At 39.9% G+C, this 16,574-nt stretch overlaps 1 protein-coding gene across 2 annotated transcripts in view; it reads right to left on the reverse strand.

The window, feature by feature from the left end:
- The window catches only part of LOC147043490 (neurexin-2-like), a 90,358-nt gene that overhangs the window by 31,594 nt on the left and 42,190 nt on the right, over positions 1 to 16,574 (reverse strand). The window contains exons 9-14 of one of the 2 annotated variants that reach the window (XM_085935570.1): positions 16,049 to 16,075; positions 12,903 to 13,022; positions 12,457 to 12,838; positions 11,874 to 12,064; positions 11,622 to 11,795; positions 11,421 to 11,540 (exon numbers count right to left, since the gene is read on the reverse strand). In XM_085935570.1, the coding sequence (XP_085791696.1) occupies positions 11,421 to 11,540; positions 11,622 to 11,795; positions 11,874 to 12,064; positions 12,457 to 12,838; positions 12,903 to 13,022; positions 16,049 to 16,075 (1,014 nt within the window). The remainder of the gene's footprint in view (positions 1 to 11,420; positions 11,541 to 11,621; positions 11,796 to 11,873; positions 12,065 to 12,456; positions 12,839 to 12,902; positions 13,023 to 16,048; positions 16,076 to 16,574) is intronic. The other variant, XM_085935571.1, reaches the window with a different exon arrangement.

A 16,574-nucleotide genomic window follows, 5' to 3' on the forward strand; every position in this document is an offset into this window, starting at 1 on the left:
TCATTGGATTTTATTATTGTACAAAAGCAACAGCGGAGGTCATCTCAGTTCCTTTCATAGACTCGGGTTACTCCGGGTCACTTGCTGGAGTGATCTGGTTGGCTCGAGTCACTTGAGTTGATGTTGTTTTTTATTTGTATTTGACATTTCAGCTCAGCGACAGCATGTCTCAGCATTTACAGGCTTTTTTTTTCTCCTCACTTCTTATTAGAAATTTCCAGCCTAAAGGCTCAGCTTGCGAACGTCCTATGACCAAACCCAGAAAACAGGTGAGCTGTGACCATTGTTGCCTGTGTCCTTAGGCATTGTAATGTTGTTTTTAACAGAAAGTAGTAAAATGGCCGCCCTCCTGAGCTGGATGGGTGTTTTTTTTCTGCTTCGTTTTATTCCACAAATTCAATATTAATCAGAAATCCGTTTCGACTAGTGATAGCGCATAGAATATATTGCAAAGATCATTTGTGACCTTCAGTTTGAAGCTTTATATGGTATGAATTTTGTGTTTTTTTTTTTTTAGTATTCGTATGGATTTAATATAAGCTCAAGTAGCCATCTAGAAACGAGACAGTTGTGACCTAATGAAGACAAAATAAACCTTTGCATGGACAGCAAGAAGGTCTTTTTTTTGGACACCATTAGTTTATAAAGCACTAAAGAATTCTATGGCCTACATCTGCGCCGCTAAATATAAAATCTTAATATCATGGATAAATGTTTTATAGCTTCACCAAGGACGTTACCTTTTCATCTTCACAGGTTCACAAGAGCGGTCACGGAACCTCGATTTGTTCAAAAAGAACACTTTCTGGATTCAGGCAGAGGTAGAACAGAGAAATAAGCTCCATATGAGGAATTTTAGCAAGCAAAGATACATGCTATACTAATGTTTGAATCCTTGTACAGGAACATGTTTGATTTGCAGTAATGCATTGTAATCCACTGTTTGGAAGGTTAATGGTGCTCAGTTAGGGTTGCCATGGCAATAAGAGAGAAACTAGGTTGCCTTGGCAGAGGCTTGCACTTTCATTGTGGTGTCTGGGTTTCTTTCGCTCAAAGCGCCACAGATTGCTTTCTATACATGAAATATAAAATCAACTGTCATTAATGACTGAGGCTAAACGAGATGGTATTTTAGTTTGCTGCAGTATGCTATAGGCCAATGTCGTGACAAAGTACCAAATGCTTAAATTCTATAATTTGATCATCGAAATCGGCGTGAGAGTTTTGCAGATGCCGGAGAAACAGCGACTAAATGATGCATAACAAGCACGTGCAGGGCGGTACGGCTTGCGACTTTTTGGGTACGAAGGAAGACGACCGGGCAGAAGCGGAGCTCGCAATGTGAGGGCCTCTTTGTGCGGACACTGTCTGCTCTTTATGATGTAAACTGAATGTAACCTTTCTCCCCTTCCGCACAGCCCCTGCAGGAGCCACCGGGAAGCCCTGGACCCCCTGGGGGCGGGGTGCGAGCGCTTTGGCACAGACCGCCATTTATCCGAGGTTCAGCTGCTGCGTGTTGTGGGTGTTAAGTAAAACGCGCCATGTTCCCACAGAGAGCGAGGCACAGAGGGAGAAGTCAGAGCAGGGCGGAGGGCGTTCACCTGCTCGCCTCTCTTGTATCAACTGCAGAGTGCTCTTTATAGGGCAAATATTTGGGGGGTGTTATTTGAAGGAGAAAGTGAGGCGATTTTCATTTGGTTTATTTTGTATTTTTGAACACCCACGGTCCTCACTGAGCCTCTTTGTGAGACTTGACCGCGCTTGTACACTATTAACGGTGATGTGATGGTGTGAATGCTGAGAGAGGCTTCCACGCGAAGGCCATGTTGTGTTAGTTGGATCTAATGGCTGAACGAGAGAGACGTACATCACCTCAAGGCGATTGTGATGTGATAGCTATTGGAAAATATCGGTTGTATGTATTCACACGGAACGATTTCCACGTTAATGCTGAGAGACAACTATTCACACTATTGTCAGTATTGAATATCGCTTGGAAGATGCTAACCAAAACTAAGATAATATTATCATTATTGTGCATCAAAATATTTATTGCTGTTGTGAGACCCGTGACCGCTGAGGCACTGACTAAAATAAAAAATTATATATATATATATATATATATATATATATATATATATATATATATATATATATATATATATATATATATATATATATATATATAAATCCAAAAAAGATTAGCCTGCACACTATTTTGATTTTGACCTCGGTTTTTTTTGTGTACGGTTCACCACAAAACTAGTGACAAATAAAATGTTTTGCAATGGTGAAGTATGAGTAAATGTATCAAAGGGTCTGAGAAAACATGAGTAATTCTCACAAGCACATCTTTCAATTCCTAAAAATGTTTTTTCAATCACCAAGGACCACGGGCATCTCCCAGTCAGTAGAAAAAAATTGGCCCAAAAAAAACCTACTACATAATATAAAAAAATTTGTGGGATGAAAGGAGCATCTTTTTTTTTCTTCACATTTTTTGTTGACTGTAGTCCCATGTTGTTGCATTTCCATGTGTTTGTGCACAATGTCATAAAAAAAACAAAGATGGAACTTGAATAAGAGAAGAGAGCACTTGCTGTGAAGAAAGGACGATACTAACGTCATCAGTCTTCATTGTTGGATTTCAATGGCATCCCACTGCCTCGTGTTTGCAGCTTGAGCAGACCACGCCGCATGCTTTTTAAGGGCTTCTCCATCAATTATTCACTCAACACATTCATAAAGAAATGACGATGCCAGTTATATTTCTAGCAAAAAACAATGCAATGAAGATGTATTCATTCAAATCAAGATGTTCACATTTGCCAATGTTATGATTTCATTCTTATTGTGCTTTACTGTAGTTTTTTGGTAAACCACTAAAAAGAACAACACTGTCACCCCCAAGCCTCCTTTTCTGAGGGACTTGCAGACACAACCTGCCAAAGAATCACAAGCGCTATCACATGACACATTTTTAGCCTGAAGAACCACCAAAGTTGACAGACGTCAAGTTGCTAGTCACCTTTAACAACTGGAGCGTTTTGAGCATATCGCCTGATGGGTGACAATGACGCTTTGATCGCAGGCATGAAATAAAAAAATAAAAACAACAACTGAGTATTTAATTAGTGCTCTCAACAGGACTCTTTATCAAGGCAAAGATTGTTCTCACTCATCTCTGCTGGATTGAGAATTTATCTTTCAACTCTTCACATTTCACAAGGCAACATGACTGTGGCAATTACTGTTTATGTTACACCGATACAAATTAAATCCACCTCAGTGTTCCTTGAAAAGGATTTTGATACCAATGCATCCGACCCGAGGAGGAAAAACAGTCCCAATACCCCTAAACCATAGTTGGATGAGGTTTTGATCCCCCCCCTCCCCCTCCACACAACACCTTTGTTGCACTCATCTGCACACAAACTAGTTTGCCAATAGTGCATCCCAACAGAGATGTTAGAAGAATTAAATTCAGAGTGCCAGCAATTTCCGCGTGTTTCAAGAGATTTGTCTTCATCTCATTGAGCATTCTGCGCTGTGCTCCTGCAGTCATCTTGAGAGGATGCGGTGCTAAAATCTCTCCAGTTATGGACAATCTGCCTTACTATGGACAGATGAACATGAAAGCTTTACAGCTTCCTCGTAGGTATTCTGAGAGCTCTTTTATCCGAGGCGTGGTTCAAAATGAGCAACAAACACCTCCAATCAGTGTTGGGCACTATCTAGTGCAGGGTGTCAAACCCAAGGCCCGGGGGCCAGATATGGCCCGCCACTTCATTTTATGCGGCCCGCAAAGACACAAATCTTCCATCGACTTTGTCATTACTAAAATTACAAATTGTCTTCACTTTTTAAAAAAAGAGATATTGCAAGCAAATTTTATTACCATTAATCTTTTTAAACTATTTGAACATTTTTTACTAGTCTCTGAGTTCTAAACTAGTTATTAGTTTGTGTAGCCTATACTGTATGTATATAAAAAACATTGACAGTCATAATGGCCCCCCCGAGGGAAACTATGACTACAATACGGCTCGTGACAAAAATGAGTTTGATGCCGCTGATCTAGTGTGAGGCGATATGACGATCATGCAAACATGAATGCGGATTGTCGTAAATTTTCTTCAAACACTTTCTAAAGACCGAACTCCCACTCTAGACGGTGAATCATGCAACCGCGTGACTAATCGTCAACATTCTCATAGCCAAACACAACTGGTGCTCTGGTTTGTGTTTATCTTCATCTATTGAACATTCACAACATTGTCTTCGTTAGTTTGCATACTAATGAGCTATCAGTCTATCAGTCTTTGGCGATCAGGGACACAGTGTCCAAAGGTTGCAGGGAAATAATGAGTTAATTCGATTTTAAATAAAGACTTACTGATGATGACAATTTGTGAGCCGTGATCAGAATAATGAGCCGTTTTCCTTAACTGTGATTGGCTGTCGGCCAGTCGAAGGTGTAGCACGCCTCTAGCCAAAAGATTACTGGGATTGGCTCCAGCTCACCCTAATCACAAGTGCTTGAGAAAATGGATGAGTAGATGGATTTTATCATTAGGAGCCACTTCACAAATAGTGCATAAAAGCCGTAAGAGATCCTATCCCCTCATATTTAGGTCTTTGGTTTAAACAAACCAATATGGCTTCCATCGAGTTTATTCCGAACAATAACAGTATTAAGTGGCTCATACGGGAAAGTTACATTTTAATTCTGTTACATGAGCTTCTGATGGATGACACAACCCTGTTATCTTTGGTATTTAAGGTTTCACTTTGTGACAAAAGTGAAGAATGTGCTGTTCTTGCCATCAAGCACACATGCCAGTGAATTGGATAATTAGGTTTGAGTAAATTGTGGGGACTGAGCCTTTTTCATTAATCCCTTCTTCTATTATAGCAGCCTCCCACTACTACTTATCAAACATATAACAGGGCCACGTGAACCAAAATCCAATCCTCTCTACCCAAATTTGTATCGGCACACTAGAACTACACTGAACATTTTTTTCATGCATACCGCCTATTCCTTACAGCCAGAAAAAGTGCACCACATCATCATATCACACTTTTTAATGTGAGAAGCAAGGACAAGGCGGCAAGAGTAAACCAAAGAGACATGAATTGCCTCAGGTACTTCTTCGCTTTTCACATCTATGTAAATGTCACAACTATTACTCTCAGGCCTAAAAGGCTGAGAAACTGAAAAAATGCTGTGAGATGATGTCCTGTGGAGGATTTGCTGTTATTGTTCGGTTTTACTGGAGGACAAGTTAACGTGATCTTTATTCTACCTTGGAAATGGAGCTGCGAAAGGATATTTAGGTCCGTCGCTCGGAAAGACAACCCAAGATGACAAAGCTACTCAAGAAGAAATATGATATGTATCAATCTTTATTCATCCCTATATATCTATATCTATATATATATATCTCTATATATATCTATATCTATATATATATATATATATCTATATCTATATATATATATATATATATATATATATATATATATATATATATATATATATATATATCTATATATCTATATATCTATCTATCTATATATATATATATATATATATAGAGAGAGAGAGAGAGAGAGAGAGAGAGAGAGAGAGAGAGAGAGAGAGAGAGAGAGAGAGAGAGATATATATATAAAGGGATGAATAAAGATTGATACAAAACAAGAAACCTTGGCGTAAAATTGATTCACCGACATTTAGATCCATCAAAAATAAAATATCACTAAAATTGGATGGATTATTTTTCTGACAGCCCCTTTATAGAATCTTTCGGATCAAAATCAGATTTGTGACTAGCGCAGTAGCTTGTCTCAAATCGACAAATTATGCCCTGCCGGGTTGTTACAGGGTGTATTGAGCTACTGATTTAATCTTTTATATTATAACTACCTCATACATACTGCTTTGGTTAGCTTAAAAACAATGAATGCTTGGTTTTATTGAAGAAATTTGAGTCTTGATGAAATGATGTACAACAGCGTGTTCACAGCCACCGATCAAATGATTTCATTTGTGACTACTGTGACTTTGTGTTTACTTCATAAAGTGTGGATTGAGATACAATATCATCTAAATATAAATGAACAGGCTTCACGCCAAATGTTGACCTCCTGATAAATTTGAGGTTGGATATCTTTTAAAATGCACATATCTGTATTAAAACCAACAAGTTGGCTGACAGATGCCATCCTTCAACGATTCAAATATAAACAATTCAATTAAATTCAGGAATTAATTCTGCTTGATTGTATAGTCGCATAGTTTTCTCCCGTCTGTATGCTTCCCTTCCCTCGAGCAAGCGGTGAACGGAAGAATGCCAGCAAGGATGAATGAGAGGCACGTTGTAGTCTGGACCTGTGCCAAATAAATGCAGAGCTTTTAATTAACTTTAGAGTCGATTACCGTAACGCGCCGCGAGCAAATCCTCAACTGGGTGGTTGGTTCTTACTTGAGTGAAAAGTAAACAGCGGTGATTGAAGTATCGTTCAAAATGACCGAGAAATAAACTAAAAGCGGGAATAGTTGCAAAATACACATTTGATTTGTATTCTTATTGGAGGCCAAAGTGAATATTTCTCATCCAACTGGTAGATGCTTAGCCCTGTCATTATGTCATATTAAGCATGCAGGGGAAAGCATACTTTCTAGGACATGTAAGCATTATGTCAACTTACGTGCATTCTGGTTTTTCAATTAATACAGCACTTGATGCTGGGAGTTGCTCGGATGGTGAAATGATACAGTTGAGAAAACCAGGCTGGCTCTGTCACACACAATATTCTGCCTTTAACGGTAATCACCCTCCATCACGTTAAATGCCTTCTAAATCGCAAAGCGCATATGTTGAGTGCTCAATTTGTGAGTGTATGGGACAAGTAAAACACGTAGCCATAATGCTCAACCTTTTAACATACATTTGACCCAGCCACGGTTTAGACCTAATACGCACTTTATTTTTTTCCCCTTCTATCTAGATTACGATTCCGGTTGCCTTTGCCATGGTAACGGTAATCAATCAGATAGGGAAGGTAAGGGGACCTTCAGATTTAATCAAGCCAAAAGAAAAGGAGACTAGTGCATTGAAATTGGATGAAATTTGCATGGTCTGATCCCAGCACCCAATTTTCTATTCAGTTTTGACCTCCTTGACTCGGATCTGTGATATGCGTTACCTTTTCATATCATTAAGATTGTCACGAAACATATTTTGGAGCCTCAGTCTTAGAAGCACAAAGATTAAGGCTCAAATTCTATCCTGGATTATCCGCGTGGCCTGTACGACCTGCAAGTCTACCTCTAAAAGAGAAGTTAAAGCATAAAAATGGGATTTGTTTGAGCACTCCGACAGGGAGCATTCCCATGGATAAACTACGCCATTGTAGCTTTGACATAAATGAAATGAAAGCGAGATAAAAGAGCACACTAACTGGCATGTGAAATAGGGAAGGAAGACAGCGGCAGTCACGCCGCTCTCATGTTGTTCGGCTTCATGCCTTCGGGCCAAGAGTACCATTTACCGTCTGTCTTTGCTTCCATGGGAATCAAACAATCACAAGGAAATGTGGACTTATAAATGAGCGGCAAAGGTTGGCTTCATTGTTCAGGTGGCAGATCGTTTGAGTTACATTAAAGCTATTTCAGGAGCAATTTCACATCTGTGGGGAGAGGACACCAAATATTGACTGATTTAGAGCAGTCAATATATATATACCTGCACATTCTAATGCGATCTAACAAAAAAAAAAAAAAGAATGAAAACATGTTCCGTGACTAATGGAAGGATGTCAATACACAGACGTATGACTCATTGGAAGGAAAGTGAAATTATGGATTTGTTTTAGAATACATTGTACACGTTTGAAGATAAATGCTGAAAACGGCCTGTGACACATTTGGTCATCTGATCGAACGTCCCCAATTATTTACATCAACGGTTACAATTGTGGCGAGTTGCTCACATTTTAAGTAGCTAGCAAAGTCTACACCACAAAAATATTTTGCAGACCTGCCTGCTCGTTGTCATTATTTACAGAAACCGAGAAGCGAACTGGTGTCAGCGATGACCTAGTGGGATCTTTTACTATCGTGATTGGCTAGCGAACGCTCCCTTAGTGGACTCTTGTCCAAAACTCACGTTTTAAAATAATTTTATAATATGTTTTGAGACGGTTGAAAATTATAGCTGTGCTGCATTTTGGTTTGACAGGAATATTTTTTATTCAAAGCATATTTGAATAGGCTTGGCCAATAATTATGCATGCTTTTGTATTTTTATTGATAAATAAATGACAGTAACATAATGTGGAACACGTAGCTTTGTGCTAGGTAATCACCACCTGACAGGTGAGCAGAAACACTGTTGTCACACTCAGTAAATTGTTTTCGATGAAAATCATCTTATTTAATGCTCTTTTCATGTTCTCGATGAAACGTTATTATTGGTTTTCTCCGACTGACAGCTCTAAATATTTTCTGCAAATTTGACCCTTTTCAGTATGCTGCTGATTAAATCTCGGTTGAATGAAAAACAGAATGGGAGTCTTTTGGAATTCCACCGATGTATTTCTGACCTTTCATTAGCTAGCCGTGTCAATTATCACAAGCAAGATTGAGTGCAAGATAGAAACGTGCTGACTCAAGTCGTTCATACAGGACAAGAAAGCACCAAATTATAAACTGAAAGCAGTAAATAATCTTGACTTAATTTGTCCAAATTGCTACCTATCGGAATTTGTATCTCAATAAATACAAAGCTTGAGTTGACACATTTCTGCAGGAAATAGAATTGAACATCAAGTCAGAACGATATCTTCCATTGGCAAAAAAAAAAAAAATCGTTCTAAAATGTGATATTTAAAAGTGAAAACGACCAAACACTGTTGCACGTCATTGAAATTGACGAGACAGTATGTGGTTGATATCCTTCAAGGCAAGCCAGTCCAATATTCATGTCAATACAGTCATGTTTATAGGACCTGCTAGGGCGAGTGCTCTGAAGCTTTCCCCTCAGGCAGCCATTTCAAATTCCAGCTTCCATGGTGTGTGTGTGTATGTGTGTGCGTGTCAGTGCGTCTGTGCCACAGTTACGGCAATTACAGATAATCAGATGTTGGGAAGATTTTAAATGCTATGTCCTTTGAACCTTCGATTGGCTAGGAACTAGTACCGAGCAATGTATAATCACTCTCAGTGGGAATCCAATTGAATAAAAACCAACATGCATTTTTAATTGCTTTGAGTCCCTTCAATTATCAGCCCACTTTTGTATCTATATGTAGGAATCAATACAAAATATGACAAATAAAAGATGTCTTGTGAGGTTTTTTGGAGTTTCTTGTCATCCACACTAAATGTTGCATCCCACTAAATGTTGCAAGCTGTCCCACGGAACAACGAGAGCTGAGCTATAGAAAGCAATTGCACAATGAAAGAGCCATGCCAAGAAGCAGCATGACGTGCTCGCTCCACCGCCCTCCTGCTCGGGGCAGGTCACAAGCAGAGCAAAGGTGCTGACTTCACAAATATGGAGGCGGAGGCCAACTAATTGAAAATGAATTGCAGCTCTGTGAGGTATAAATACATCAAAGGGTTGCTTTTCCTCCATTTGCTCTCACTCATTACCAAGGGCAAGATTCGTTATGATAGATTTTTTTTTTGTTTGCGACTGGACTGTCACCCCCCCATTATATATTGCAATTTTTATTTCTCTCTCTCTCTCTCTCTCTCTCTCTATCTATATATATATACATATTTTTTTTCTACAATTTTCTGCCAAGTCCAAATCTAAAGGCATGTTTTACTTATTTTGCCTTTTTCAGAAGTAAAAACTTCATATATTGTCTATAATTAATTTTCAGAACTACCGTTAGTTTTCACGTACAATAATAGAATGTCCTTGGGGGCGTTTGAATTTAAAGGTTCCTTTAGACTACATCCGAGGCTGGTTGGAAAAAAAATAAAAAAATCTGTCTTTCTTTTTTTTAAATGGCTGAGTATGCAACACTGCTCCTGCTTAGTCCAGCATTATGCGGGAAAAGAAGAATGCAGAGCCAGGTGCACAGTTTGGGGGCAGCATAGGGAAGTGGTTAATTAACACATGGATTAAAAAAAAACAAAAAACTGAGATTGATTTTCAGTTAGGATCAATAGAGCAGAGTGAGCCGAAAAACAAACAAAAAGAAAGAATGCAAGCTGTTTAAAGGACAAATTGAGTGGAAAGTGCTTGCCTCGACTCTTAGTCAATCGCTATCTTATTTGGGACAAATTGAGTCGCATTTGGTGAGGAACACATTTTCCAAAAGGAATGCGCTTTTTAGTTGAAAAAATAAATACATAAACAACATTTTTGGGGTAATTTTTCTTAAAATAAACCAAACTTTTTTTCTTCTTTGTTTTGGATTCATTGGAAAGAATACTAGTGAGAGTTCAGTTCCTTTTTTTCCTAAAACATCCTTTTTCTTTTTTGATATATACAAAGGCTGTAATCTTCCCTACTTTGACTTGCAATTTATCCAGCAATTTTCTTCCATTCTCCGGCATACATCAGCAGCAGTTTTCCTATTGTACCTTAAAGACTTTGACCTCAACCTATTTGAAATGACCTTGTGTCGTTTGTCCAGCCGCTTTGGTTTCTCTGTGGTTTATGCTGAACTGCACTAGGCATGCAAAAGATGGCATTGAATGACTATTTATAAATCAAGTCAGAAATTGTTTCCATATAATATATTTTGCCCCACATTTAATTCTCAAATAAAACTATATTGGATGCCACCGACCAAATATGTGCAGACTACATCATTCTAACTCATTTCGTGTGAATACGTATACATACGATGGGTAAACAGCCAACATCAGCAACTGCCCATTGGATAAAAACATCATTTTCAAACCCACTAAGCTGCACAAAAAGCATCGGCATGTTTAAAGAGTTGAGATTCATTCTTGAGGGAAATGTCAATTTATCTTAAAAAAAAAATGGAATACATCACTTACCAAAACAATTTGTCAGATAATTAGCTTGAATTAATTTGCTCATAAATTTAGGAGTGAGCCAGATTCCAATTAATGAAACAAAACAAGCAAGACAAACCCACAATATGGCTCTTTTATCTCCTTATATAATTCATTGACAATTCAACAACAAACAAACACACATTTCCTCAAACCACAGTCGCCATAAAGACTACACGAGCATTTTAGACACCCGCTGTGGGCTCTGTGAGGGGGAAAATCTTGGGTAATCTATGCAGACATCTGTGGTGACTCATTGTGAAATCATTTAAATGCGCTTAAAAAGAAAACTCTCTCTTGAGTGTCTTGCAATGCCAACTGGTGGTGACAAATGGGACTTCCAGAAGGAGGACAAAAAAAGCCTACTTACGGTCACTGCAGAACGGCCCACCGAAGGTTGTCATGGTGCAGTCGCAGGAGAAGCCCTCCCAGAGCTGCAGACACACACCCTGATGGTGGCACGAGTCCTCCGTGCAGGTGGTGCTGGGACCTACACGGTGGTGACACACACTTGAGATTCATTTTATCTGGACAGTTGAGCACCAGTTGTTTTTTCTTTGTCGAGCCTCACCTCCGCAGCCGTGCTCCACCTGGCCCACTTTCTGAAGGGCGTCTGCCAGCAAATCGGGGAGTCTTCCGTTCAAGTCCACCGATGCCAGGCAGCCCTTGTAGCCTTCGCGGGATGCTATTAATCGAGGCAGGCTGCTGTACATGCTCTTTCCGACACCTCCGATATACAGCTCGCCTGGAATACAAGACAGCGTGTTATCGAGAGTCAAAATGTCTTGGATGACAATTTTGACTCAATAGTTGAATAATTCACCTTTCAAATCCAGGTTGCGAGCTCCGTTGGCGTGCTGGGTGACGGTGCGGATATCAATCTTGAGCGTGTGGACGTTGTTGTTGTCACGGGAGATGACCACGTTATGCCACTGGTTGTCATTGAGCGGCTTGTCTGAGTTTCCCTTCATCAGTGACGGGCCATTTCCCAAGTCAAAGACGTAATGGATGAACCTGTCGGACATAATAACATGCATTTGTTATGTCTTGGGAGTATGTAGTGAGCATTTGATGTCAGCAGGTGGTCACATTACAGAGAGGAAAAAAAAAAATGAGGCCACCTGACTTGTTCTAAGCCTTTATTTTTTCTCTGAACGAGCAAGCTCCGGTGCCAAACGGGACTTGATACGAACTAATTGCTTCTTGGAGAATGTTTGTGGGATTTACGCCGGTGGTAAACTAGAAAACAGATCGGTGAAAAATAGAAAACAGTGGCTTTTTGTTTATGATTATTTTTGCCTTTTTGAGGTGGAACCATTCCATTCGGGTCAATTTGAGCCTCCAACCAGTTTTCCCCATTGATAAGGATTTTTATTTGACCCTGAGGCTTGCACTTTTAAACTCACCCTTTGACCAGCTCCACCACAATGAAATCACTCCCGTCGCCAGAGTTGTAGAGTATCAGGCCATCGGGACTTGGGGTCTTAAACTGGAAGAAGAGGTGCATCGAGGCGTAGGCTTGCAAGGTGGAGAAAGCCAAGTAGCTAGCTTGAGTCAGGAAGGAGACAGGATTGGCCACAATGTGCCTCATGCCGAAGCGTGCGTTCAGCTCGCAGTAGGAAATGTCTCCGTTCTTGCACTGATCCAGATAGAGCATCCCGTTGAAGGAGAGAGCCTGCAGGTGGCCGATGAAGTTGGAAGGGATCACCGAGGTGAACCGGCGCTCCGTCATGATGCCCGTTTCGATGTTGTTCAATTCCAATCGGGTGTGAGCGCCGCTCATAAAGCCTGAAGAAGATCATGAGGTGTGTTAAGTGTCACATGGGTTTTTCTTTCCATGACCTGAAATTACCTTCTGCTGTGACATTGTCCACAGATAGCTGCAAATGTTTCCCTCGACGCGCCACCTTTACCGCGTGCCACTCGTTGTCATTCAGTTTGTCGCCCAGCAGGAGTACCTCGGGTCCTTTGCCTATGAGGTGGAGAGCGTCAAGTGACAATTATGCCCAACGCGTCCCCTCTCATCAGACGACACTCTTCGAGCAAAGTGAACAATGCCACTCAGGTGGCGTGCATTTGTTCACATAACAATTTCACAACCAATAATTTGTACTCAACTTATATTCAAAGGTGTGAAAGGAAAATGGGAACAAACTTATTCTGAGTGCAAATATGACAGGTGTTATTTTCATTGTGTTTTTTGTCAGTATGATTTTTACTTAGCTGTATGGAGAAGTTATGCATGTTTTTTTCTCTTTCTCTATGAATACAAAGGTCATGCTTTGTTTGATGAGGAAGAAAATGGCTGTTTTGAGTCACGAGTCATGTGATAATTGAGTTTCCAAAGGCCCGTCCATTATAAAAAAAATCTTGAACGCTCTAAATCCAATGCCAACATACAGTAAATATTTACAATCAAAAAATCTTGCAGAACCAACGATAGCCAATCAAAAAGTGTTACGAACACGGAGCGACGATCTGTAAGCAACGTCGAGGCTTTTGTGTGGCGTCCTCGCCGCTTTCAAAATAGGTCACGGCGCAGAAGCTTGCCACTGCAGCACCGTCATCCCGAATCAGTGGCTGAGCAACAGGCCGACATGCCAGTTCAAAGGAGTTCTGACATCGCTTGGGAAACTAATTGGCCATGCCTAAGCTTGACTGCGCCTTGAGGGGTTTGTCTCTCTAATTGAGCTCTGGGTGCACAATTACCGGGGACGTAGAGGACAATAAATGGGAAAACATCAAGTGGTTTCCGTACACCTTACTCGTTCATCCCTAAGGAGGCAAAAAGCGTGACCGGGGAGATTTCGGGCCGTTGCTACACGCAGTGCGTATCGTTTTATCTTTACAACACTAGGCATGCATCGCCATCCCACCCCGAACATCATCGACCGTGCACGGGTCGATGGCATTAAAGCCTGCTCTCGCTGTAGTTGATGGATTGTCTCCAATGTTTGAAAGCTAAGCACAGGGCGGAATCATGTGCAACTCAAATACTAAAACATTCACCGTGTATATTTCCGTCATCTATTAAGAAGGATTTATTCGAGGAAGGGAAGTATCGAGCGGTGCCAATTCGGGAGCATTTGGATTTCTCAGTGTGAGGGTCGCAGTGAGATGATGACATTTCTTGCGTTTTGTGTTTTTTTAAAGGGTTGTAGTCAACAATAAATAGCCTTTCCTTTATTACTGGCACCTTTCTGACTATTTCTGTGCTTCACACAAGCACACCAGTGCAGTGAAGTGAAAACTGCACGTGTTTTGATCTCCACTTACATCCAAATTGGATTAAAAAAGGGAAAGATAACTCCCAAGATAGACTGCATTTTTTTTTTTAGGTCAACTATAAGAAGGCGCTGAGACTTTAAAAGCGGTAAGCATGTAAGAATCAAAGGATGCAGATTATGTCATTTTGTGCAAGCAAAGCCTCCGATTGTGATCTGCTAATGGTGATTGGCTTGCGAAGATGAGACAGATGGGCTGTGTCCTTAAAACCCCCTTGAAAAAAAACAACATAAAAAAGACTCGACCCTCTTTAAATAATGTGAAGTCTTCATTCTGTAATCAAGTTGGCGTAAACTATAATTCCCCCTTAAATGATATCAGCTAAATAATTTAAGCAGCTAATTGCACAATTTAAATTTTGTCCCCTCATCAAATTCTTCCATCCATCAATACATCTGGAGCGTTAATAAACTCATTTGGTGATAAATTGCAGTGGTAATAGAAAATCTGATAAATTCATGTCGGCACAGTGCCACCTGCTGGAGCATAGGAGCACATATTTGGTTGAGCCTAAAGAAGAAAATATCCTCCCTCCCTCCCTAAAACACACTGGACTTTTCTCATTCACCTCCAGACATGCACACGGAAACATCTGAAAATGCAGACACAACTTACCTGCGTATGATTAAAAAACAAACAAACGAACAACAAGGCACTGTTTGGAACCTTCATCTATCAGTTCATAATGCTTCAGAGCAAATCAATAGCTCAGCGTGAGACATAATTGAAATGCTCAAAATGCCCATGCAGGCAAGACTTTAATCCTACAATGGATTTTTAGATTTGCAAAATCTTGTTTTTCAACTGTAGTCTAGACGATCAAATTAAAGTACGTCTGTCTCATTTTATATTTTAACACTGTCTGTAATATTTGAGCAGCAAGACCACTTTCATTAAGGCAATTATTTTTTTCCAGACAAACTATGATGAATGGAATTATTTTTTGTCTTTATCTTCTCTTAATTTGAACAATTTCTGTAGTTTCTATTTCCCTCTGCACATCACATTGTCTTTAACAATTTATACTTGTGATGAAACAGGCAAGAGTTTCTGACATCATTGCGCATTAAAACCGGATAATGAGTTTCTGGTGGTGCTGGGTGACTGCTTAGATTTAAACACTGATTCATTTGGATTTGCATAATAGTATTCAATGACATATCATGATTTAAGAAGCTATAAATAGATTACCCCCCCCCCCCCCCCCCCTAAAAAAACACTCACTGTGAATTAGCAGCCTATCTTCCTTCTAGATGGCCCTGATAATTTTGCCTCATCCATCAATCGAATATCAGAGCCAAAATAATCTCCGCTCAATTGCAAAAGTGGGATTAGTGACATGGCTGCATGTCTAAACCGCTGATGAGTCAGGCTGTTTATTTTTTCCACCAAACATAAATGCTGTGTACTGCAGCTATTATCAGAAGGCATCAGAAATGGAGGAGCAATTAGTCACAGGACTGCGTCAAGTGCCAAACGTTAGATGAGTAATTTACAGTGCTGTGAAAAAGATATTTCAAAGTCCCATTTTTTTTTTTGCATATCTTAAATGTTTAAAATCATCAAACAAATGTGAATATCAAAGATCCCTCAAGTAAAATGCTACAATTATGTTAGCTTTAAATGACAGCAGTATGAATACATCAAAGTGCATGTTCTTTTTTTTTTTTTTTGTCAATCACAATACAGCAGATAATGGTAGGAGACACTTACTGAGATTACAGTCTATCCTGATACAATCTGGTGAGAGAGAGAGTGAGATGGTGAGATTATAAGAAGAAGGGAGGAAACAAAAGAGGGGAGAGAATATTTCACATCCTTCAAAGGTACATTCTGCAGACACGTCAGTGCTTCTCAGAGCCCACCATCCGGGGACAACCTCGAGAGTCTAAAGCGCCACTTTCCTCCCCGCTGTGCAAATGGCATTCAGAGAAGGAACAGTGAATGAATGGAAACATCTCAGCGTGTGCCGGCCATAGAATAGAGTCAATCAATGAGCTCTTTAGTCGGTGTGGAATAAAAAAAATAAAATAAAATAAAAAAAGTCGCATCCAGCTTGATTGGTCGGCTTAGATTCGGCGCAGGCGAGTGAATTTTCAGTTACCATGACGATGCTTGCTTGAGTTTTGATGCAGTGGATTGAGTGTGTGCCTTAAGGGGCAGGTAATAAGAACTTAAATTGGAACCGGATAAAAATCGCTTGCAACCTCCAGTTAACAGGGAAGGTAACTATAGAGAT

This window comes from Syngnathus leptorhynchus, chromosome 17, assembly GCF_054491065.1.
Source record: "Syngnathus leptorhynchus isolate UIUO chromosome 17, UIUO_Slep, whole genome shotgun sequence".
Lineage (NCBI taxonomy): Eukaryota > Metazoa > Chordata > Actinopteri > Syngnathiformes > Syngnathidae > Syngnathus > Syngnathus leptorhynchus.